Source organism: Agelaius phoeniceus, chromosome 2, assembly GCF_051311805.1.
Source record: "Agelaius phoeniceus isolate bAgePho1 chromosome 2, bAgePho1.hap1, whole genome shotgun sequence".
Classification (NCBI taxonomy): Eukaryota; Metazoa; Chordata; class Aves; order Passeriformes; family Icteridae; genus Agelaius; species Agelaius phoeniceus.
Genome location: NC_135266.1, coordinates 12137604 through 12161416, shown reverse-complemented (window position 1 = coordinate 12161416; position 23813 = coordinate 12137604). Strand labels below are relative to the sequence as shown.

At 37.8% G+C, this 23813-nt stretch overlaps 1 protein-coding gene across 3 annotated transcripts in view; it reads left to right on the top strand.

Moving 5' to 3' along the window:
* Positions 1 to 23813, top strand: part of IL1RAPL1 (interleukin 1 receptor accessory protein like 1) — a 689590-nt gene that overhangs the window by 398492 nt on the left and 267285 nt on the right. For all 3 annotated transcript variants that reach the window (XM_054654990.2, XM_077172083.1, XM_077172087.1), the window contains 2 exons: positions 21520 to 21706; positions 22784 to 22937. In XM_054654990.2, coding sequence (XP_054510965.1) covers positions 21520 to 21706; positions 22784 to 22937 — 341 coding nt within the window. The remainder of the gene's footprint in view (positions 1 to 21519; positions 21707 to 22783; positions 22938 to 23813) is intronic.

Genomic DNA, 23813 nt, shown 5'->3' with positions numbered 1-23813 from the left:
TCAGGAACTTTTCTGTGACACTTCAGAGATCACTCATTTCAGAGCTGGCCTTCCTCTAGGTCTCTCTTCCTGTCAGGCTTTCTGCCCTCTCTGCCTACATTCTGCTTCTCCTTAAGATACAAATGATTTCAAAAACTTCCTTAGAAGTCCAGGTTTTTCTTTTCATTGGTGATCTACCTGTCACCAGTTACAGTCTAAGCACACTCATCTTACTTATTTTTTCAATTTTAGAATAAAAAAGGTAAATTTTCTGAAACAAGAAGTTAAAAAAAAAAAAGTGTAACTTTTCATCCTAAACACTCTTCCTTCTCTTTATGAAAGGTCTATTCTTCTTTTGTATAAGGCCTTCAGTCATGTGTTTTCTTCTTGAGTGTTTGTACACAACACCTAAAATAGGGAGGCATTCATTTTGACTGGCGAATTTGATGCTACTAGAATACAAATAATACATTACAATGCTAAGACTTGAACTACGGGAAAAACAGATGGGATTTCTCTTAATTTTCAGTATAAAGGAGTTTGTAAGACTGGGTTTAAAACTGGTGTGTAGAGAGACAGATTTTGTAAAATCTGTGCTCTGTTACATTTATGCCTTTAATGTTGGGTATCCCTGACCCATTAAAATGATCATAGAGGCCAGCCTGCTTAGTAAATAGCAGCTGCATCCAAGTTGCTTCAGCTGGCTAGGAAATGAAAGCATCCAAACTCCTGATTCAACCTTTCAGAAGTACAGAATGCTATGTCCCATTCAGTCCTCTTCCCTAGGGAGCAGGCCAGATTGTTTGCATGCAGCGTAACACCGCTCCCTCTTGGGACCTGGAGCAGTAACTGTGCTAGCTCTGCTGTGCACTAATGCTGCTTGGCCTCCTTTCCAGCTACTCCTGTGTGCTAATTAGAATAGAAGATTAAATGAAATAGAAGTTTCACAGAGAGATGCAATGTGTTTGAATAGCAACATCAAAGTATGGCTAAGGAGGATTGCTCCATGTCCTTCGGAGTGATTTATTTTGAATAATCCATCAATTAAAATTATTTTTATCCCTTTTATTTGTTTATTGCTGTTGTTATCATTATTAATACTATACTTACAGCAGTGTTGGTTGAAAGTAATTTTGAAAAGCGCCAAGTATTCTATAAAAAAGATGTTTTCTAACTATATGCTGTTGCATACTGGAGAGATGGCTCTGTACTGTGCCTGCAGCTACTCCTCTATCTCAAGACACATCACCTTTGAGCCAGTACTACTAGTGTTTTGGAAAGCATTTGAGAATTGAAAACTTGTGTGAGTCTGCATTTATTTGTTTGTTCATCGCTTTATATGACAGATTAAGATAATTATCTTGTCTGAAAATTAATAGACAAGATAAATTATTCCAAATTTAGAAAAGATCTCTGGCTTCACTCAGCTGTAGATATAGTCCTTTTACAATCCTTCCTATATGACCCCCCAAGTTTCTTCAGACCATTTCTTTTGCAATGCAGTTTTATTCTGGTCTTCCTAAAGACAGCTTTTCAGTCATGCTACATTTTATGGTCTTTTTCTGCTTTTATTATGGAGAAAACTTGATATTGTACATCAAAGTGATGTTCTTGTCTAGTCTTCAGAAGTGATGCTCAAACAAGTAATGCTCTTGCCTACCATGTCATCTTTGTGTTCATTCTGTAACCCTGCAGAAAATCATGCAAGTCATGTCTAATTTTTCAAGCTTACAATATATAATAGCCTATCTAAAACAAAGTCATTTTTTAATATATGAAGGTATTGCTGAGGAGGATGGTATAACTAATAAAATATCATGAGAGAATTAAACGGCAGTAAAAATTAAACTCAAATATTTTATCATAGCTTTGGGATTCAAAATTATTTTCAGTACCATTAGGAAGTTAATGATTTGCCCTTGTGATGTGTTAAACTTGGCTGGCTGCCATATGCCCACCCAACTGCTCTCACACTCCCCTCTCTCAACAGGATGGGCGGAAAAATAAGATGAAAAAGCTTGTTGGTCAAGATAAAAACAGGGAAATCATTTACCATTTACCTTCATGGCAAAATCAGACTTGATTGGGAGAAAATTAAATGTAGGATTGTGAGGAAAAAAGAGCAAAACTAAGAACAGCTTCCCTCAGTTTCCTCTTTTTCCCCAGACTCGATTTCATTCCTCTTTCTCAAGTTCTCTGTCTCATCCCCACCAATCCAGTGTGGCACAGGGGAATGGGAAATGAGGGTTGCTGTCAGTCCACAGCAGTTCATCTTTGCCACTCTTTCCTCACACTTTTACCCTGCTCCAGCATGGGGCCCTCTTCCATAGGATACAGTCTTTCATGAGGATACCCAGTGTGGCTTCTTCTGTGGGCTGTGGTTCTTCAAGATTTACTCCCCATGGGTCTTTTCCACAAGTACAGACCTTCAGGAAAAGATTGCTTTAGCATGGGTCCCCCATTGTAAGAGCCTAAATGAGAGACGTGGGACTCGAGGGGCTCTCAAAAATGCAGTTTATTCCATCCAAGAGGTTACAGCAGTCCAGGGTCAGGGAGGACAGAGCCTGTGCCTACATCTGTCAGCTCCAGCTGCTGGCAGGCCTGGAGATCCTTTGCATCTTAATACAGTAGAACCAATCTATACCTTAACTTTTATCTATAGCTATCATAACTACTATAATTACCATATTCATGTTACTATTCTCCAATCACTAAAAGTTAGTACATTACAGTTTAAGCTAGAAGTTGTTTTTCAGTTTTCTTGCAGTGGAAAATTCTGAGACCTTTATTCTACTTGGAGCTTTGCTGACTTGTTTGCCTGTGCTATCTTCCTGCTTGGTAAAAAAGAAGATGGTAAAAACATCTTCTTGTTTGGGGTGGGTTTATCCTTTGCTCTAAGCCATAAAAACCCCTTCTAACTAACACACCCTTTGGCTCCTTGGTTATCCAGTGAGACTGGCTCAGCAATTCTTTTCTTCTATATCAAAACTTGCTTCCATCTCCATTCCTTCATTGGACTCTACATTTAAATCTTTTCTGCTAACATACATATCTGTGAGACTTTCTTGTCAAACTTTCATCCTTCCCAACACCCCATGAAATGCAGCTCTTGCTAGAAAACCCTGCTTCTGCACAGGATCTCCCCAGGCTGCAGCTTCCTTCAAGGACAGTCCACCTGTTCCAGCATGGGACCCTCCATGGGCTGCAGGTGGATGTGTGCTCCAACATGATCCTCTGTGAGATGCAGGGAGACAGCCTGTGTCCCCATCTGCAGGGGATTCTCTGCTCCAGGGAAGATGGCTCTATGAAATACATCTATGAGTACCATGGGGTCAAATGTCATTCTGAGGGGCTACAGTAATCACAAACCTATTCTCAGCTATCCCCGACATTGGACAAACACAAGTCAAATGGGCCTGAGTTGGGTTCTCTGTCAATAACCCCACACTAACTCGATTCTTTGCCCTTCATTTCCTCCTCCCATTTGCCATCATAGGCCTCACACTCATCCATCTCACCTTCCTCCATGAAACAGGCTCAAATAACCCACTAGGCATCCCCTCAGACTGCGACAAAATCCCTTTCCACCCATACTATTAAAGACATTCTAGGATTTGTACTAATACTTTCCCTACTCATCTCTCTGGCCCTGTTCTCCCCCAACCTCCTAGGAGACCCAGAAAACTTTACACCAGCTAACCCACTAGTCACCCCTCCCTTTTTCACCATGTTTAGAGTCTGCAAGGCTGTTTCTTCCAGTTTTCTCTAAGTCCTGTCCCACAGCAATTGCAGTGTGTTTTTTTCTGAAATTCATTCTTAAATAAGCTTTCCTAGGGACATGGCCCTCTTGGCAGCTGAGCCCAGCTGTGTCCTGAGGCAGATCTATGGGAGGTGGCTGGAGCAGGGTCTGTCTGATGTGGCTCAGCCCTGGTCTCATCTCACACAGGTCACCTCTGAAACCCTCTGCTGCTGACCCCTCACCATACAAACCCAACAGAGCCCTTTATTTTGTCTGGTTCTTCTAATCTACCTGCCCTTCTTCTAATCTACCTGCCTGCCCTTCTCCTAAGCTGTCTGCTGTTTGCCACAGTCCCTGCTATTTAGTCTATCTGCATCTTGATAGATGCAGATATTATATATATTATATATTATATTATATATATTATATATTTTATATATATTATATATGTTATATTATATGTATATTATATATGTATATAATAATATAAATATATAATATATTACATATATTATATATGTAATATATATTATATTACATATATAATAATGCATATATAATAAAAATACATATGTAATAATATATTACATATATATTATAATATATTGCATATATTATATATAAAAATATATATAATATATTTATATATTATATATATATTATATATGCAGATATAGATGCAGATACTCCTGCTATTTTCCTGATGTTACCAGCCTGTTTTTACACATGGCTGTGAATAGTTTGTATAAAGATGGAACAAGTGGAGCGAAAAATGGTATTGTCACAAGGATGCTGCAAATAAAGTGGGAAGATCATAGCTTTTTCTTTCATATATTCTTTCTGGCTTTTTCATCCTGTGGTGTGTTAATTTAGAAATAGGGTTGATTTTGGAGGGTAAATGTTTAGGCCTGGATTGAAATTATTTTTATGATATTTTGTCATATTGCTATTTGTGAGGAGTGGGGAAGTAGTCTTTCTGTTTCGGTTCCTCCTCTGCAAAATGACACTTTTACACTTCACAGATGATGAGGTAAATGTATTGCAGAGTGTGAAACACTTGGCTGCCTGTGGCTGAGGTCACAGGCAAATACCTGAGCAGAAGATGGATGGCATTCTGTGTCAGAAAACCTCTAGTGGCGAAGTGTACCCCACTTAGTTTGGGGGAGATTTTTTTTCTACTGGTGGTAATGATCAGATGTTTTTCATTGTGACAGCATGTTGTTCATTGTTCAGGATGGATGCTTACTGAATTATTTTGTGTGCTATACTCTCTGTGTCTCCATTGGATTGCTGGATTGGTTTCAGAGACAAACAGAGAAAAATAAATCTGAATTTTCTTCCTTTTTTATTTTCCTCTTTGGTGACATTTCTCTTTAAAGAGGAAAGATGGCTCGATGAAATACATCTGGATTAAGGTAGTTATGAGATATTTGTGTAACACAATATCACTTTACTGGGTGTTTCTATTTAGTGAATAAAAAAGTTGGTAATTTTTATAATGGTCAAATAGAGCAGCTGTTTTGAAATCCAAACTGAATATTCATAAACTCTCTCCCTGCCTGATTTAACTGATTTGAGCTTTCAAAGTCTAATGTTTCCTTAGAAGTTGTGCTTGAATTGTAAGCAATAATCTTCCCATGTTCATAAAACATGCAAACACACATATGGTACACATAGAGGCATTTTCTTCATATTGGGTAGATTTTGTTGACAAAAAGAAAATAGATCATTCAACAGATATATAATCTGCTGTCTTCATTGTAGTTTTATAAGAGACACTGTTATAAAAATGAGTATGACATTTGCATTTCTGTTTAATTGCTCTGGAGTGAACATAAAAAGATAAGAGAGCCAAGAGAGCTTATTAAAACTGAAATGAGGGCAAGTGATAAAAGAATGATATTTTAGTAGTGCTGCAGTCAAATCTGACACTTTCCCCACAAAACCAATCTTATTCAGGGATTTTTTTTGTGAGGAGAGAGGCTATAGGGATTATATAACAACTCTCTTCTCTTCTGAGCTACACTTGATATACAAGATCTCTTCATGCCTGTATTTTAACTTGAGGGCCTCAGTAGCCTTGGGGACATTGAGGAAAATGATGTGACTTTCTCTCTGCCCTGAAGTAGCTTCCTATTTTCTCTTTTTCTTTTCTTTTTGTTTTCCTTTTTTCCCTTTTTCTTTCCTGTGTCAGATTACACCATGCTGCATACAGGGGCTCTCCATGGCACTCCTCATAGCAACATCTCTGAATCTCAACCCATCCAATGAGATTTTGTAATTGGGAGTAATGTTTGAAAGTATTGAAGCCATGTTTCATAGTCTGAAATGTCAAGTGTTGGGAAACACTAGTCTACACTGGACATGTAAATAAGTTAAATTCACAATGAAAAGTAAAGTATAATTATATAGCTAATAACTTACTTATAATGTAAGTACACAGAAAGGTAGAGTGAAAGGCATATAGTAATCATTAAAGTCAGGGACTTGCTACTTTTTGTTTTAATGACATAATCAAGGCAAAGAAAAATATCAATTTCTTTATAAAGAAATTTGTAAAACCTCTCCTAGTTTTAAAACATTATCTATACATAAATGTGCATATGCTGCGTGCTGCTGTAGGGATTTCCCTCTGCTTTTGAATATCAAAAATCATCTTGCTGGCTGAAACCATCACTGATATTTTTACTTGAGACTTGAGTCTAGCTGTGCAGGGAGCTACACCAGGGAAGTGTCTTGGAGGAATCTGTGTGCTGGAACAGGCAGCCTATCCCTCCTCTGGCAAGGCATTACTGAAGATTGTGGCAAAATTCTGCTTTGTCAACAGAATAAGGCCAGTTCTGCCAAGTGTTCAGCACAGCCTTCAGTCACAAAGTAATGATGAGCTGTCACTGAGCTGATACAGGAACAGAACTCCATTGCACAGCTTTTCCCCACCAAAAAAAAAAAAAAAAATCAATTCTGTTCTCTGCAGGGAGATTCATAACTCCTGACAGGAAGCTGTATTAGCTTGCGCAAAAATTGAGAAAATCTGCTCAAATAAGTAAAATCCTCCCAAACCAGACTTGCTTTTATGTGTCTAATCTTGCTTCTCTGGAAATGATAGTTTACAAGAAATTTAAAAAGGAGGGACATTCCCCCAAAATTCAAGAGCTTTCTGGGACTATCTTATAGATAGTGACATAGCCTCAATTATTTCTAAACCAGTATAACCACTGGATATTGCTTTTTCTTCAAGTACACATCTTTTTTGGATAATTGTGTATGCTGATGCTCTGAAGGAAGAATACACAAAACCCCCACAATTTGTGGAATTAAGTCATCCTACTAGTTTGTTTTAGGTCTGAGGAGGAATAAGGAACAACCAAATATTTTATTTCTACTGAACCTTTATCTTGCTGTCACAGATAAAATTCATGTGCTGGTAGTACTTTCCAGTGCAAGTTTGGTTTTGGTTTGTTTGGTTTTTTACAGTTCCTGTGTTTACTGTGAAAGAGTAATATCATTAGTATGCATTGTGAAATAGCTGGAAAACTAAAAAAAACCATATATGAATCCAAGAAAGCTATTCTCATATTCTCTGTTTTCCTATTAGTGTCTTTTACTGTGTGAAGGAAACTGGTTTTATAACTTCTTTATTTTAAAAACCAATAGACTGAGTTGTTTTCATGGTAAAGGGATCCTGGAGAAACTCTGATGCTTATCAGGGCTATCATACATCAAAATTGCTGGTTACCTTTATGTTGCAATATATTTGAACATATTTTTGAGTCCTGGCCTTCTACATAAAACTCCCATGTTTCAAATATTTTGACTTTAGGAGAAATGAGCTAATTCATTTTCTGATTCAAACATATATAAAACATAGAAAACTTCTATTTATCATTCCACTTTTGATAGCATAGCTTTCATTTCTGAGGCAATTTACTTTTCAATATACATATATGTATGCACTTAACTGTACTAGCGTCATTGGTATTTTGTGACATGTTCAAAAATTATCTATTTAGAAAATGATTTAATAAAATAACAGAAAACTTGGTAACTTAAAGCGAACCCTTAAAGATGGTGGAAATAAATTCTTAAGGGCCAAATATTCTATTGTCAACACATTTTATAACAACAATAACAGTATTGTCACTAACATCATAGAGCAGGAAATTGAAACATGGAAAAAATCTGCCTTTGTAGATTGAAGTCTTTAGGGCTTCTGCTATTGTTCTTTATAGTATCAAGATTATCTCATTCATTTCTACCTGCAGATGAAGGAAGCAGAATAAAATATGAGGGCTTCAAAGTCATGTTTCTCAAACATTTGTGTCACTTGAGTGTCTTGTACAGTTAAAAAAAAACACTCTCCTTGGGTATTTTCTTTGGTGTACTATGGTTTGTGCTCTTAAAGACCTCAGCATTTCACTGTTGCTCTACATCTTTCAGAAACTGGAAATTGAAATATTTATGAGTTATTTTTATCCTCAAAATAAAAGACGAAAGGGAAAAATTATATAGAAATTATCAATTTCTATATGGAGTGGCAGTTGCTGATGCATAATTACAATGGAAGATTTCCCATAACAATCTCTGTTAAAAAACCAAACTCCTAAGTGGCTCAGAAAGAAAAAGACTTTTCTGATTTTTGTGTGCTTTCAGTCCCTCATCACAGTACAGTTTTTTTGGTGACAGTTATAATTTCTCTATCCTGAAATTTTATCTGGCATTTTTGGTAGTATTTTAGATTTATTTTTTTTGTGGTAGCTCCAAAATGGGTTAGCTTAGGAGATAAATATTTCTGTGTTTTGTTGGGGTTTTTCTTGAAAACACAAAAAAAAAGTTTTGAGAATATCTAGGATTTAAGGAATTTATATTGGTACATTATCTATGTGTTTATAATTATTTATATACTGATGTAAATATAATGCTTACATGGTGTAGACAAAATTGTGGTTGAAATATATTAGAATGGGAGTAAAAATGGTAGGTAAAAGGAAACTAAAACTTCAGAGAAAACCTGGTAGAAGAAATACTGCTGTAAAACTCAAGTTTAAGAAAATAGAAGTTGTATTTAAAATTTTTTAGGAAGATTCAGAAACTGATTAGATATTCTGTGTGCATTTGCTTTGGATTATAGAAAGTTTCAGAAAATCCTTAGAGAACAGTATTACAGAATATGAAGCATTCAAAAGTAGTTATGATTACATATAACTACATTTGCCACAACATGCAGTGATTTTGAAGTGTTTAGATTAAGTAGCAAAGAAAGGACAGTGAACACTTTATAAAAAAATAGTCTTAGAGAGAAACCCCATGGGATCTTTTCCAGGAAAGTGACTAAGTGAGTAGAGAAGAGCATTTATAAAGAGAGGCAAGGAAAGACCCAGCAAGGGAAACAAGGGATACTGGGAAGAAATCAGTAACTTGTCAAGAATGTTACCCTGTATGGTCTTTGAAAACTGGCTGATGGTCTTTGTTTTAAAATGAATCCTTGTCTGCTACCACACATGTAGAGCCAAATTAGTCACACTCTAGTGCCTAAAGATGATTGTGGAAAACACAAAGGCTCAGTGAGGGGTTAGAGAAGCAGAGATGGGTAACAAATCCCCATGACCTGTAAGCATAAAACCACCCAATCACTTGGAGATGCTCCCTCCTGGAAAGGCCTTTGGATTGAATAGTGTGTGGGGCCTCCTATGGGATGCAGAGAGGAAAAGCTTTTTTGTTTATGTAAAATTATTGCTAAATTATCTTTTGAAGTGATTCTGAGGATGCATTAATCTTATCTAGGAGAAGAACCAGAGATAGAGAGACTAATGTGCAGGAACGAAATGGAGTAGAATATAAAAGGCAAGAGGATAGTAGGGAAAGGAGATAAAATGCTGTTCAGTGTAAATATGCTCATGGTAAGTACTCTAGTTTGAGCTATATAATTTGTCCCATCTTCTCATTAAATGGCAGTTCAGTTCAGTTCAGTTCTCTGCAGCAGTGTGACTCTATTGTCAGCGTCCGGCTAGCTCCAGCACTGCCAGCAGCCCAGGGGGCCCTTCTCCCGAGAGCTGCCTTCGGGATAGCGCCTCAGGCAGTGTCCAGCTTGCGGCTGTAGGCACACCTTGTGCAGGACGGAGTCTAGTAAAGGCTGCAACCAGAGGAAAGAAGACGGCAGACTCCAACTGTGGCTTAATCCAGACTTTAATGAACCCCAGAGGGACCGACAGGAGAAGCCGGGGTGGGGGGGGGGCTGACAACAGGTTTTTAGGGGTAGGGAGGTGCCGGGCATTGGGCCAATGGGGGTGCAGTGGGGAGTGGGGTCCAAGGGATTGATTGACACGTGGCCAACACCAACAGAAAACATTCTGGGGAGGGGCCCCGGTTCCTCAGCCAACCATCGAACTCCCCTGCTGGAACATTCTAGCAGTAAGGGTGGGCAGTGAGAGTGATTGGCGGGGTACCGGGGAGGGATCAGAAGAAAAAATACAAGGGTTTCCAGGGAAACCAGGGCGGAGTTTAGGGGATACATTGTTGGCTAGGTTGGAGCCAGGAAGACAGACAGCTCCAAAGGCGGGAAGGGAGAACTGGGGCAGAACCATTTTCAGACAGGAGGGGATTAGAACAAACCAACCTAATAACTTAACAAAACACACTGCAACAGTTCTCCCTGTGGGTGTGTTGCCTCCACTAAGCATGGCTTGGTGCATGCGAGTGAGCTTTGAGCTGGCCTGGCTGGGGAGCAGGGTAAGCTGTCTGAGGACCAGCAGCTGATGGGAACTGCAAGCCTCATGTGCCAGGGCCAGCAGCTGGGGCAAGCAGTGCTCCTGGGCCAGCTCCTGGGATGAGAGGCTGAAGGCAGTGGCTGGAAGCACCCACACTGTTTGTGTATTCCACTGGCTGGCTTCTGCTTGATCAGTTGGAGGGGAGGCACTGGGCTGGGACAGCTCTGCAGTTCATTATTTCAGCAAGCACAGGGCATCTGTGCAGATAGGTGTGTGTGGGTATGTGTGGGCGTGTGTGTGCTCCGGTGTGTGTGGCTGTATGTGTGTGTGAGAGCAGCCTTGTGTGTGTGTGTGTGTTTGTGTGTGTGTGTGTGTGTGAGCAGCCCTGTGAGTTCCTGTGTGTGTGTGTGTGTGAGCAGCCCTGTGTGTGTGTGTCTGTGTGTGTGAGCAGCCCTGTGAGCTCCTCTGTGTGTGTGTGTGTGTGTCTGTGTGTGTTTGTGAGCAGCCCTGTGAGCTCCTGTGTCTGTGTGTGTGTGTGTGTGTGTGTGTGTGTGTGTGTGTGTGTGTGTGTGTGTGAGAGAGCAGCCCTGTGTGTGTGTGTGTTTGTGAGCAGCCCTGTGAGCTCCTGTGTCTGTGTGTCTGTCTGTGTGTGTGAGTGAGAGTAGCCCTGTGTGTGTGTGTGTGAGAGCAGCCCTGTGTGTGCGTGTGTGTGTGTGTGTTTTGAGCAGCCCTGTGAGCTCCTGTGTCTGTGTGTGTGTTTGTGAGCAGCCCTGTGTGTGTGTGTGTGTGAGCAGCCCTGTGAGCTCCTGTGCGTGTGTGTTTGTGCGCCCACCTGTGGGTACCTGTGCTTAGCCCAGCTGCTGGATGAACCTGCAGCCTCTCCTCATCCCTCTGGTTTTAGCTTCACCTGACTCTAACATCAAGAGCATAAGCAGAAGTCATGTTTCTGAACAAATGTCAAGAAAATAGCTATTTAATTCAAATTGCTCTGAATATTAAATGCTTGCAAATTAATTCATCCACATCATGAAAAATGTGACAAAGTGTTTAATCAATACAGGAATTCACAGGTTCTCTTTGTTCTTTCCCGGTATGGAGAAAAAAAAATGTGACTGAAATAGATTGCAGAAACAAAAATAGAAACCAGAAAATGTGGTACATAAATGACAATATAGGTTTTTTCTACTCATAAATAGTTTATATATTCATTCATTCTCTACGTATTGTAAAACTGGTGGCAGGGTTTTGAGTCAAAGTGTATTTATAAATGGAATTGAACTTTTTTATATAGCTATTCCTATATTTAGATAGTGGGGAATTTGTGGGTGAAGCTAGGTGATAAAGAACAGCAGATGATTAAGGAACCAGCACCAGCCCAGCTGGAAGCTGTGTCCTGCTATAGGAGGAAGCAGGCAGACAAGCCAAAGTGGAGATTCTGCATTTCTGACAAATGAAGTGGACTTTTCTATGAGTCCACCACCAAGAAAAAAATATGTCTGAGAGAGATGTGTCTCCTACTGTCCCTACTGCATCTGTAGTGAAAAGTGCTGTATAAAGACTCTGAAACGTTAATGTTACATCATAGTCCAACTGAAAAAGAAGTGACTTTCAATTATCTGCAATGTATTTAAACTTGTTCAACTTACCTTTTTTGTTTGAGGTATGAATTAAAATGTGTAAAGCAAACCTCATTTTCGTGAAATGAAAATAGCTTACACAAGCACACTTGATTTAGGTGGAATTATTCAAAGCTTCGTTGTAGAAAGCTCTCATACATTCATTTTGCTGCTGTTCATATGACTTTGGATTTTCATGTCTGCATGTTCTGGGTGATTCATGCTTCTGAGGATGACACGTAGCAGCAAGCTTGAAAGCTAAATCAAGAAATGAAAATATATAGCAATAGTGTCTGGCACCTGCCTGTGCCTTATCCTCACACTCTGTTTGTTTGGGCAGCCAAAACCTTTTCATTTGTCACATCAGAGTTGTTTACTTTGATGGTAGACAATAACATGGAACAAATAATAGTATAATTTCATATACTTGCTGAATACATACTGACCTCTGTCTCTGCTGAATTCTCAAATGTGTTGTGTTGTACTTAGGCTCAGTCACTGGAGATGGAAATGTGACATTAGGAGTGAAAGTCCATAGGTATTGGTTTTATGCTGAGGAAAAGAAAAAATAATTTATTTGGGGATTCTGTAGAAGAAAGGAATTAATAATTCTTTAGCATGGACTCTCAACTCATGCTTACAACAAAGAGTGTGTCCTTCTGGCTGTCCCAGCCTCTTCAATGAAATATTTCCAAAGATCTCAAATAATGTTAACCTGAACTGGCTCACTGAGTTCTTTTATCTTCTCTGTAAAGATGATTATTTTGTCCCCTCACTGTATGGACATAATGATGGTGTTTAGTACATTTAAGGGCAGAAATGCAAACTGGATAGAAGCTCTGGAGGCTGAACTGAGAACACTTTCAGTGCTGGGCAGAGTTGGTAGCTCGAGTGGGTGAAGTCATTGCTTGCCCATGTTTGTCTTCAGGGATGCTGTTGATATGAATATAGTGTAAATACTGGTTTATATTTCCTGAGCTTCCATAACTGTCATCTTCAGCTACTGCCTGAAGGGTGTCAGGAGCACATTTTAGAGCCTAAAATTTGAGTGAAATAAAAATATTTATTACATTGTTACCAATCACACTGAGAAAATTTTGGAAACTGTTTTGAGGTAAAGCTTGTTGTAAAGCTGTGTTCATATGAACACAGTCAAAATGGTTAAAAGCTAAGTTTCCTGTGTCCTTTATGGTGCTCAAATGAAAGACAAATCCAAATCTTGTTTATCCTTTTGTTTATTGATTTGTTCCTTCAAATCCTGCTGCCTTTGGAAATTCAGGACTTACTTGGAGGTCTTCAGTTGTATAAATTTCATAAAAATTCTTGCACATTTCTAAATTTCTGCTTTAGTAGAAGCAGTAGCAACTTTTCCAAAAACTCACTTTTCTGCAGAAAGTTGCTGCTTTCATTTGAGTTCTGGCTCAATCTGCTCACAGCAATGCTCTTACTGAGGTGTCCTACTACTGTCTTCCTTTTAATCCTGTGATTGTTAAGGAAGACTGACTGGTATATGAATTGTTTCTTCTTAGGAAAGTAGGTATAAAACAAGTATAATTAAAACTGTAGGGGTTTGGGGTTTTTTGGGGGGGGTTGTTTCAGTTTTTTGGGGGGAGGGGTTTAGGTTTTTTGTTTCTTTGTTTTGTTTATTTTAACAAATGTAGGAGTCATAATTCTAGGAATTATTTAGGTTTTTTAATTCAGAATTGTCATTAAATCCCATTAGAGAATTTTCAGGAGTCTGGAAAAGTGTCATCAGTATGTTAGGAAACAGCCTTGAACCTACTAAATGTGATGATTTTTTTTGTGCATTCCCATTTTTACTGGGTAGATATGGGAAAGAGTTATGGAGAGATTTTTGAGGGAATCTTATTCATGTGCAAATGTCATTACTCTAATATCTATCATAAATGTTGTACTTGTTGAATATCTCGGTCCATATCTACTGTTAATGAGTAATTTTTCTATTCAGAAAATAACAGACTCATGCAGAGTTAGCAACAGATAAATATCTAATCATTTGGAAACAAGACAGATACCTTCATGGGATATTCTTTATGCATTTGCTTGACAGCAGAACAGAAAACTAACTTAACATTTGAGACAGGATCTGTCTCTATCTGAGAACTGTGTGAGTTCATCAAGCAAAGAGAGGGAACAAGGGAGAACCTTTTAGCAGCACTGCATTTTCAATGTTTTCAGTTTTAGTACTATAAAAGAAGGCATTTGCAAAAGGGATGATTTGGTGATAAAGACATTCCAGTATTTGTTGACCTTCTGAGTCATCAGGATGCAGTAACACTCAATTGTTCCTGAGCACAGAAGCACAGCTGCTGGAACAGGCTCCGAAAAGTCTGCATTTTTTCAGCCCTATTTTTTTTTTTTTTTGTCCTTTTTACTTGGGAAAAGTATTTTATTTTGTTTAACGGTTCCCCTCCATCCCCTGTGGGTGAAAAACCACCTGAGAAAACAGATGTTTCATGAACAAAAATATAGACAACTTTGAAGAAAAGGACTTGGGGGTTCTGGTGAAAAGCAAGCTGAACATGAACAAGCCATGTACCCCTGCAACAAAAAAGGTGAATGATGAGCTGTGCTGTATTAATATTGTCAGCACACCAAGGGAGGTGGCCTTTTCTCTTCACTCAGCACTGGTGAGACCACTAGAGCTCAGTGTCCAGTTCCAGACTCACTGGTGCAAGAGAAACATGGAGAGAGTCCAATGAAGAAGCATGAAGATGATAAAGGAACTGGAGCATCTCTACTGTGAGCACAGGCTGAGAGAGCTGGGACTCTTTCCCCTGGAGAAGGCACAGAGAGTCTCACTGGCAGATATACATTTCTGAGGGAATGTGCCAGGACCATGGAGCCAGGCTCTTTTCAGTGTTGCCTGGTTACAGGACCGGAGACAATGGGCACAAACGGGAACACAGAATATTCCATTTGAACATCAGGAAACACTTTTCACCATGAGAGCAACTGAACCCTGGAACAGGTTGCCCAGGAAGGTTGTGGAGTCTCCATCCTTGGCAATATTTAAAAGCAATCTGAACACACTCCTGGGCAAGCAGATCTAAGTGGCTCTCCTTGATCAGGGGGGTTGGACAAGATGACATCCAGAGTTCCCTTCTGAACTCAAACATTTTGTGATTCTGTGATTCTATAAATGAAAGAAATGGGAGGACTAATATAACTCTACTTCCTTGCAATTTTTGAAAGAAGTGCTTCTGCTATTCTGGCATATGGTGCTAAGTAAGGGTGCAAAAATTACTCTTGTTCAGGATCCTTCAGGATCCCAAGAAAAAGCAAGTGCCATCAGCTCCTGTATTGAGGACAGACCATACCTAGAGGAATTTCATGCTCTGGTATTATCTCCCTACTGCAGTTTGTTGAAAGCTAAAGGGATTTTCATCTGTAAGGGTACACTTTTGAACAGCTCTTCATACTTCTGTCTCCTCTGGGAGTATACATTGATCTGCTGCAGTGAAAACGTTTAGTATCATTCTGACACATCTCCTTTGTAGCACTTTATGACTCACTAGCCCAAAATTTCTTCACTAATGATCCTGGGAAGCCTTACTGAAATGAGGAGCTAATTTAGCACTAAATTTGTAACTAGCACTAAAATATCAACTATGCAATTAAATTCAGACTAGTGGCAATCCATATTTTACTCACCCTATATGCCCTGTGAAGTACAATGCTTTTTTGGTTTACTACTATCCTTTTTAACTACCTCTAACATTTCTACCTTCAATCCATAAGTGCTATTCTCTGAATTTTTGATACCAAATATTTTAATAGAAAGTTATTTTTAAAATCAAAATTTTCTCATACTAAATAACATATAGGTATACTATAAATATGCTTTTAAAATTTTATAGTGTCTTTTTTGAATCACATACCTCTAGTATTATTTTTACAATCACTGGAATCTCTAACATACTCATATGACTGATTTATAGACACATATGTATACACACATAGACACATTTTCTCTGTAAGAAATTTTTAACTTCAAATAAGTTAATTTTATTTAGATTTAAATTCATATACTGTAGGAGTGCAGACAGAGTTACATTATAGGAATATTTTTGTATACCTGTACACTAAGATTATGGATTTTTTTTCTTTTAATGTATCTGAAAGCAAGATTTAATGTGAAAGAAAATGTTTGATAGGGAAATTAGGGAAATTAGTTAATTTTATGTAATTTTGCCTTCCATGTAATTGCCAGTACAATTTCATAATTAAGGTTATTACAATAATTTTTTGAGTATTTTTTACTAAGAAAGCAAAATTTTATTAAAATATGGAAATCAATATCAGTATGATTCCAGTTCTTATAAAGAAATGTTTCACTTTGACTTTAAAAAAGACAGAGATCATACAGAAAAATCAGTAACATAAACATTTACACCTTTTTTTCTAGTTTACCCAAAAAAAAAGAAGCCTTAAGGTATTATAAGGATGAGAAAATTAAATTCCTTTTGTAAAGTCTAATTTAATTTAGTTTATATTTTTCAGAACATCAATAAAAGCCCTTTCATATCAGTCACTAGCTCCCTCTTACACAAGGAAAGCATTATTCTAGTGCATTTAGACTTTGCATTTTGACATTCTCTTTTGACAGGTTTGGAGTGAAGGGGAAACTCAGGATGGCAGTGTGTACCACTTGTGTCAGAAAAAGATAAAATGTGAAGGTTTGGCTTCCAAGGATGGAAGCAGGGATTAAAACTAAACAATATTTCCTGGTGTGTCTAATTCAAACCCGTTGGAACAAGTATCTTGTAGAGTATTGATATTCAAATAGTGCTGGAGGCTCCTGTGCACTGGGTTATTTCATAGTGTCATGCACATAATTAGGTGACCCTTGAGAGAAGAAATCTGTGCTTATGTAATTCAATTGAGGTCAAAAGCAGTTTCCAAACTGGGTTGGCCCCCCAGGGTATGGAAGCAGGAGATAATTTCTAAGGCACAGAGGAAAATTCCAGCTGGCTTCTGTCCATCTCCCTCCACTTTTCTTCTCTTTTCCCCATGCCTGAAGCACTGCCCCAGCACTTGCAGCTCTGCTGGCTCTGGAAGCTTTGTGGAAAAGGCAATCTGTGATCCTAGATATCAGAACCAGTGAGTGTGGGAGTCAGCCATTCCAGAGCCTGGGGGGAAAAAACCAAACCCAAATAGCAAACAAAGCCCAAATCCAATAAAAGGGAATCCTGCATATAAAGTTTGTGAGCTGCTGTCCTGCATGAATGCTCCAGAAGCCCCTGGGGGGCAGTGACCTGCTGGGGCATCGGATCCTGCCACCAAGGGGACCCCAGAGCACCAGAGTAATCCTGGCTGCCCCAAGGTGCCCTGGCCTTCCCCCCTCACCACGTGCCCAAGGCCTCAGGGGTGTCCTCAGAAAACCCTGCTGCTATGTAGAGGCTTTAAAAATTTTTGTGTGAAAGTTTAAAAGCTCACAAAGAGCCTTTGGAGCCACAGGCCAGGAGCACGAGTAGATTATCAATAATGTGGTTTTGTTTCTGTCTTGAATGAATTCTTTGCTCTCCAGCTTTCAGGCATCCAAATAACTGTAACAGAAGTTACTTGGACTGAAAAAGGACAAAATTGTGTCTGCAAAATCATGAAAAAAAATAATTAATGATGTCAACAAAAGTTTTCCCCAGAAATGGAGCGAATCATTTTTCAAAAGTGAATATGTACACCACTGGCTAAGTTCTCTTATTAAAATTTAAAATAAAACTGCAAAAAAAAAAAAAGATTTTTGTCAAACTTTCTTTTAAATCTCCAGTTCTGAAGGAATTGGAAATAAAGTTACTTTTCCAACTCAGTTGGAAATAAAGATACTTCTCAACTCTGTATGATGAAGAGAAACATAAGAGAGATTTTCTGGCTTCCTGTTTGCTCTCTAGTTTGTTTACTCTGTAAATAGCATAATGGCAAAGCATTGGAGTGGACAAGTAACAGGAAGAGTCCCACTTTCTCTTCTGTCATGAATAGGGATGATGAGGGATGCTGCCTCGACAGTACTGAGCTCTGTGAATCCATCACTGAGCTCTCTCTGATGAGCCTGGAGACTGACAATTATCAGAGGTCTTTTTCTGAGAAAAAAAAAGTAGTTTTGTAAGCATAAACCCATCTGGCCCATTTCAGATATGTATTTATACAGAAACCATGCTTTAAGTACTTAATTCTCGAAGCAACTCCTTTAAATGTAGATGGGAATATTGTAAAAGCTAAAGCTTAGAGAAGATACTCTTAGTGTGTGTGTGTTCTCTTGTCAGCTTTCCCCCTTGTGTCTCCTCCTTTTCTCTCTAAAAAGTTACCTGTTCATTTAACTTTAAGATAAATTTGAGTTAAATGGCTTTGGTGTCTTAAATAAAAAACACCAAACAGCTCATTCTTATTGTATTTTGTACTTTAAGATCTCATTATTTTAGTACTTGAAAATCTATTGAATAACAGATGAAAATGAAAACCTTCACTTATATATGCAAAAAGGTTCTTGCTAACTTTATATTTGTGAACATTTGGGACTGGTCATATTAGGGATAAATTAATAATTTGTCACCTCTTCTTATCACCATATTCAGGAAAAAGTAAAGGCAAACAAACAAAAGAAATGTCCAAAAAATATCATGTGATAAGTGAGTTAAAATGCAGTTTGGGGAAATATATTTTGGGGAAAAGAATCCCCAAATAACATAAAAAAACCCAAATCCAGTAAAAGGAAATCCTGCATATGAAGTTTCTGAACTGCTGTCCTGAACAAATGCTCCAGAAGCCACTGGGGGGGCAGTGACCTGCTGGGGCTAACTGGCCTACACCAATTTTTAAAATTCCTTAAACTCATGCTGTAGGGTTTTTATTTTGTTTTATTTGCTACTTATCTGGTCCCTCAAGTGAGAGACATAGGGAAAACTGTTTTACTTCTAACACATGAGCATTTTTTACCCTCTGCTGTATGTGCATGCTCCAGAGGGCTCTGCTGCCACATTTTCTGTGCCTGAGAGGTTTGACATCTACTGTATCCTTCATGCTCTAGTGTAACCAGCAAACTCAGCCCCTCTTTCTTCTGCTTCTTCTTCTTCTTCTCCTTCTGCTTCTCCTTCTCCTTCACCTTCTCCTTCTTCTCCTTCTGCTTCTTCTTCTTCTCCTTCTCCTTCTGTTTCTTCTTCTTCTTCTTCTCCTTCTACTTCTGCTTCTGCTTCTTCTGCTTCTTCTTCTTCTGCTACTTCTGCTTCTTCTCCTTCTTGTTGTTGTTGTTGTTCTTCTTCTTCTTCTTCTTCTTCATTCCTACCTGGGGACTTTTTAATTTTCTTTTTCTCTTTCTGTACTGTGAACCCATTATCTTGGTTTTCTTACCTCATCCTCTTTGTGTTGCTCTGCTTCCTGTACCTGCCTCTTTGAGTTTTGTTTCATCCCAACAGCCTTGGTTTGTGACACAGAGCATGAGATGAGTCAGACTGACAGTGCAGTTAGTATTTAGAATTGAAATAAGGAAGTCTGTGTCACCAGTGGGTATCTGGAATTGTAGGGGTTTTTTGATAATGTTTTGAGCTTTTGAAAGAAAATTCTGTTGGGGGGCTCAGCTGACAAAAATCCACCCAAAATTTTTCAGTACTTTGTATCTAACAGTTTAGAAATATCCACTTCAAACAATGAATTTAAACATTCTGAAATATTTCCAAAATTCTTCTCTTATGGAGCAGGAAGCCTTAGCTGCATCTGCTAAAGGATCTGCTGTTGCGATGGAAACTTGGATGTGCCTCAGACAAAATTCTGTCTCTGGCAATTGACACTGTCACTGTTGCAGAACAGAGTTCTTTAGTGGATCAAAACATTTAATCATAATTTTTGCAAAATTCACTCCGAATACTGAAGGATGCCTATGCAAAAATTTTACTAACCTTGCTTCTTCAGAGACTGGGAAGACAGTAAAGTGTCCTCCCTTTTTTTTCCCCTGCCATGTTCTCCGAGAAATATTTAAATAATGAGATTCAGTAATATGAACTAAACATGATGCTTAAACATAGGAACAAGGAAGGAATTAAAGAGAATATTTAAATGTGAAAATTGTGTAGTCAAACAACTCCCTATATACTGCTCCCTGTCATCTGATAAGAGGACATTCCCATCTAGTTAGTTTACTCCTAAACCTCAGAGTTTGATGAATTGTTCAGAACCTGTTTCCAGGGGATGAGTCTCCCAAGGAAAAAAAAAAAAAAAAGGCAAAAAAGCATTTTACGAATTTGGAAAAGCAGAATTAAGTGACTTTTTATGATATTTTCAAGACACATGATAAAAATCCAAATGAATAAAATATTTCAAGTAACAAATTAATGGAGAAATTACATCATTTACACTAATGAAAAAATATTCTTTAAAAAGTGAGGGATTTTCAGTTGCATATACAGGTAAGAATGGGAATTGGCTCTTTACCAGCTTAAATGCAGCAAGAGTGATCCATATTCAGTAGATCCTATCTTTGACTTGCATAAAGCTTAAACAACCTTATTTGCTTTATACAGCCAGTTTCTCAAACATGGTAACAAATTATGCTTCTTCATTATAAGGAAATAATTTTGTGTTGGATTGCCTTACAAGTCCATGAATTAGATCAACAGCTAAGGGTCATTCTGTTTAAAAATGTATGTTTCTAACACTATTCTCTAATTTGATAGTTACTTACAGGGTTGCATTTTCTGTAGAAAACTGGACTCTAGTGTTTTGTAAATTAAGTTTTCCTCTTCTTTATCCCAAAGTATTTCTATTCCCTCTTATTGAACAGAAAAAGGAAACAGGTATCAAGAAATTGATCTTTGAGATTCTGCCATGTCTGATACACACAAGTCCATTATAAATAAGCAATCAGCTCATAGAGAATTAGAATGGTGATAGGGAGGTGAATCTTTCCTCAGTGCTCTCTGCAGGATCCTCTGTCAGCAGGCCAGGGGTAAAATGCATTTACAGAACAGTAGGAGAGAAGTCTTACACCATCACAGTCTGCTCCTGGGGAGTACTCAACTTTATTCACTCATTTGCTCCCCACCTGGAAACTCAAATGAAAAAAAAAAAAAATTCAAGCAGTTTTGTCTTTTTGTCCGATTGAATCACACAGTGGAATGTGGGAAGGCAGACAAGGTTCCCTAGTCTCTGCCTACCTTGCTTATCAACACCCAGAAGCAGATGCAGCAACAAGTTTCAGGAGAGAACACAAGCTCATGAAGTCTGTAGGTAATGCAGAACATTTTGTCCTGGGAGTATGGGCACTGAAAGCTATGGTCAACAAACTGGCAGTGTCTTAGATTGAAACACCCTTTATTCTATAATTAATCACAGGATTAGCTTTAATTAACGTCTGTAAAATGTTGCCACTTCCGTTTTAAGGCATACTCAGTGCTGATGAATATGTGGTTCTTGGTGTTTTACTCGAGTTCCACTTTATTAGACTTTTCTTTCTATTTTTATTGCATTACAGAAACTCAACTTACTGTATGAAAGTGTCCATTTCGCTGACGGTGGGTGAAAACGACACCGGGCTCTGCTACAATTCAAAGATGAAATATTTTGAAAAAGCTGAACTTAGCAAAAGCAAGGAAATCTCATGTCCTGAAATTGAAGATTTTTTATTTCCATTTAGGGAGCCTGAAATTCTGTGGTATAAGGTAAGGAATGCAAGAGATTTATACCTTCAAATGTGTATTATGCAATGTTTTTATGATTCTCTTGATCTAAGTGTGTTATGAAGCTTGGGTTGTTTTTAATTTTGTCAAGAAAACACAACAGAACCAATGGTAGAAAAGAATTAACTAATTGAGAAATTAAAATGCTTTCTTTACTAAACTGTATGGGAAATCTATGTCTGCTTTACCTGAATAAACAGCTTAATTTTGCAGCATAAAATTCAGCAAATGCTACCAAAATTTCTGTACATATATACTTAAATTTATATTTGCAAATATAATTTCATTGTTTTTATCAATAACTTTACTTCAATATTGTATTATGCTTTCTAGATCATTACTTAAGGGCCAAGTTCTTGCAAGTAGTGTTTCCTGTGGGCAGTGCAGTAAAATTAATTATGGTATACAAGACTGGGCAACTTAAAATTTAAAATTTTGTGGCCTGGAATAATAATGTCCAAATTAACTGATAGCATATCTAAGATAGGAGAAGTGTAGCCAACTATTTTCTTATTCTCATCTTGGATTTTGTGTCTTTAATAAAATACTTTTTTATATTAAGAATGCATCTTTTCTAGGTACAGAGAGCTTTGATTCTAAGATTGTTTTAGAAAGAGATATATAGCATACTTATTTCTCATTCTAATCTTCTGTTTCTCTACATTTTTTAATTATAATGTTTTTTAAAATTTGAATTAAAAAAATAATTATCCCCTGCAGCTTGAGCTACTGGCAATAAAAAAGTCATAGATTGCAGACATAAGTGTAATGCTAAATAAGTAAATTAAATATGAGCAAGTCAGCAAACCAATGTCAAAAAAAAAACCACCAAAGGAATCAACTCCTTTTTCTAGCCAGAGGTATAAATATCAAGTCTGGTGATAAAATTAGTTTTAACCAATATCTAAATGGGCTGGATTTTTACATCTTTAGTTTATATACATTTATATCTGGCCTGGGCTCTTGTCTAGCCAACTTTACTTTGGGCAGCATTGTCCACAGTGATCCATTTTAAGTGTAAGAACACAATCCCTGAAGTTTTATATTCTCTTTAAACAGGAATGCAAGTCAAAGACATGGAGATCAAGTATTGTGTTTAAAAAGGACACTCTTGTCATTCGGGAAGTTAGAGAGGATGACATTGGAAATTACACCTGTGAGCTAAAATATGGATTCTTTGTTGTCAGAAGAACTACGGAGTTGACAGTTACAGGTAATTACAGGCTTTTTCTATCTCTTATATTTGGAAAAAACCACTGAATATTGTGGTTCAAGTTGTGTGGGTTTGAGTCATACCATTAGCACACATCTTTGCTGCGTGCCCAGGTATGAATGGTTGATACATTAAAACTGTCCTGAATACTTCACAGTGGTATCTGTAATACCGTAATACCTTGGCAAGTCTGAGTTTTGTTCTGTTTGAAAAGCTTTTGGGCAGCTAGCTCTTTTTTTTTTTTTTTTAGTGGAAAGTCAAGGAACAGGTAGATTCAGAAAACATGTCCTCTTACAGAAAAAAAAAAAATGTCTATCATATTCTGTCATGTTATTAAATTACTTGGGACATAAAAAAACCTGTAGCTATAACTCCATGGTACAAGCTCTCATTGTCTTTGGACATGAGAGCAGCTGTAGCCACAACCCAAGAGAGGTAGCTCTGTCCCAGTGAGACCAGTTCAAGTGTTGAGCAGTGCATGATGAGGGACAGGAGCATTTTTCCCCTGTTATTCACTCCGTACTTTCTCTAGTTTATAGTTCAAGAACTTCCTGATCTCAATCATCATGCGCTGTAGTTACCAATTAATCTAGTTTTCATTAGTCTGATTATTTTTTTAATCCATTTAGTCTTGGCTTTGAAAACATTTTGAAGTATTAAGAGTCACATAGTAATTATGTCACATGAATAAACTCTATAATTCAGCAAACAGATGCATTAAATATAACCTGCTTTTAAAACTACCACATCAATATTTAAAATCTATTATGAATGAAAGCAAAATATATACTGTAATAGTAGCATCCACAGCAGCAGAACAATGTGAAGAATGGTCCATTGAATTTTCAAGTCTTCATCAGACCTCTAACCTCCATT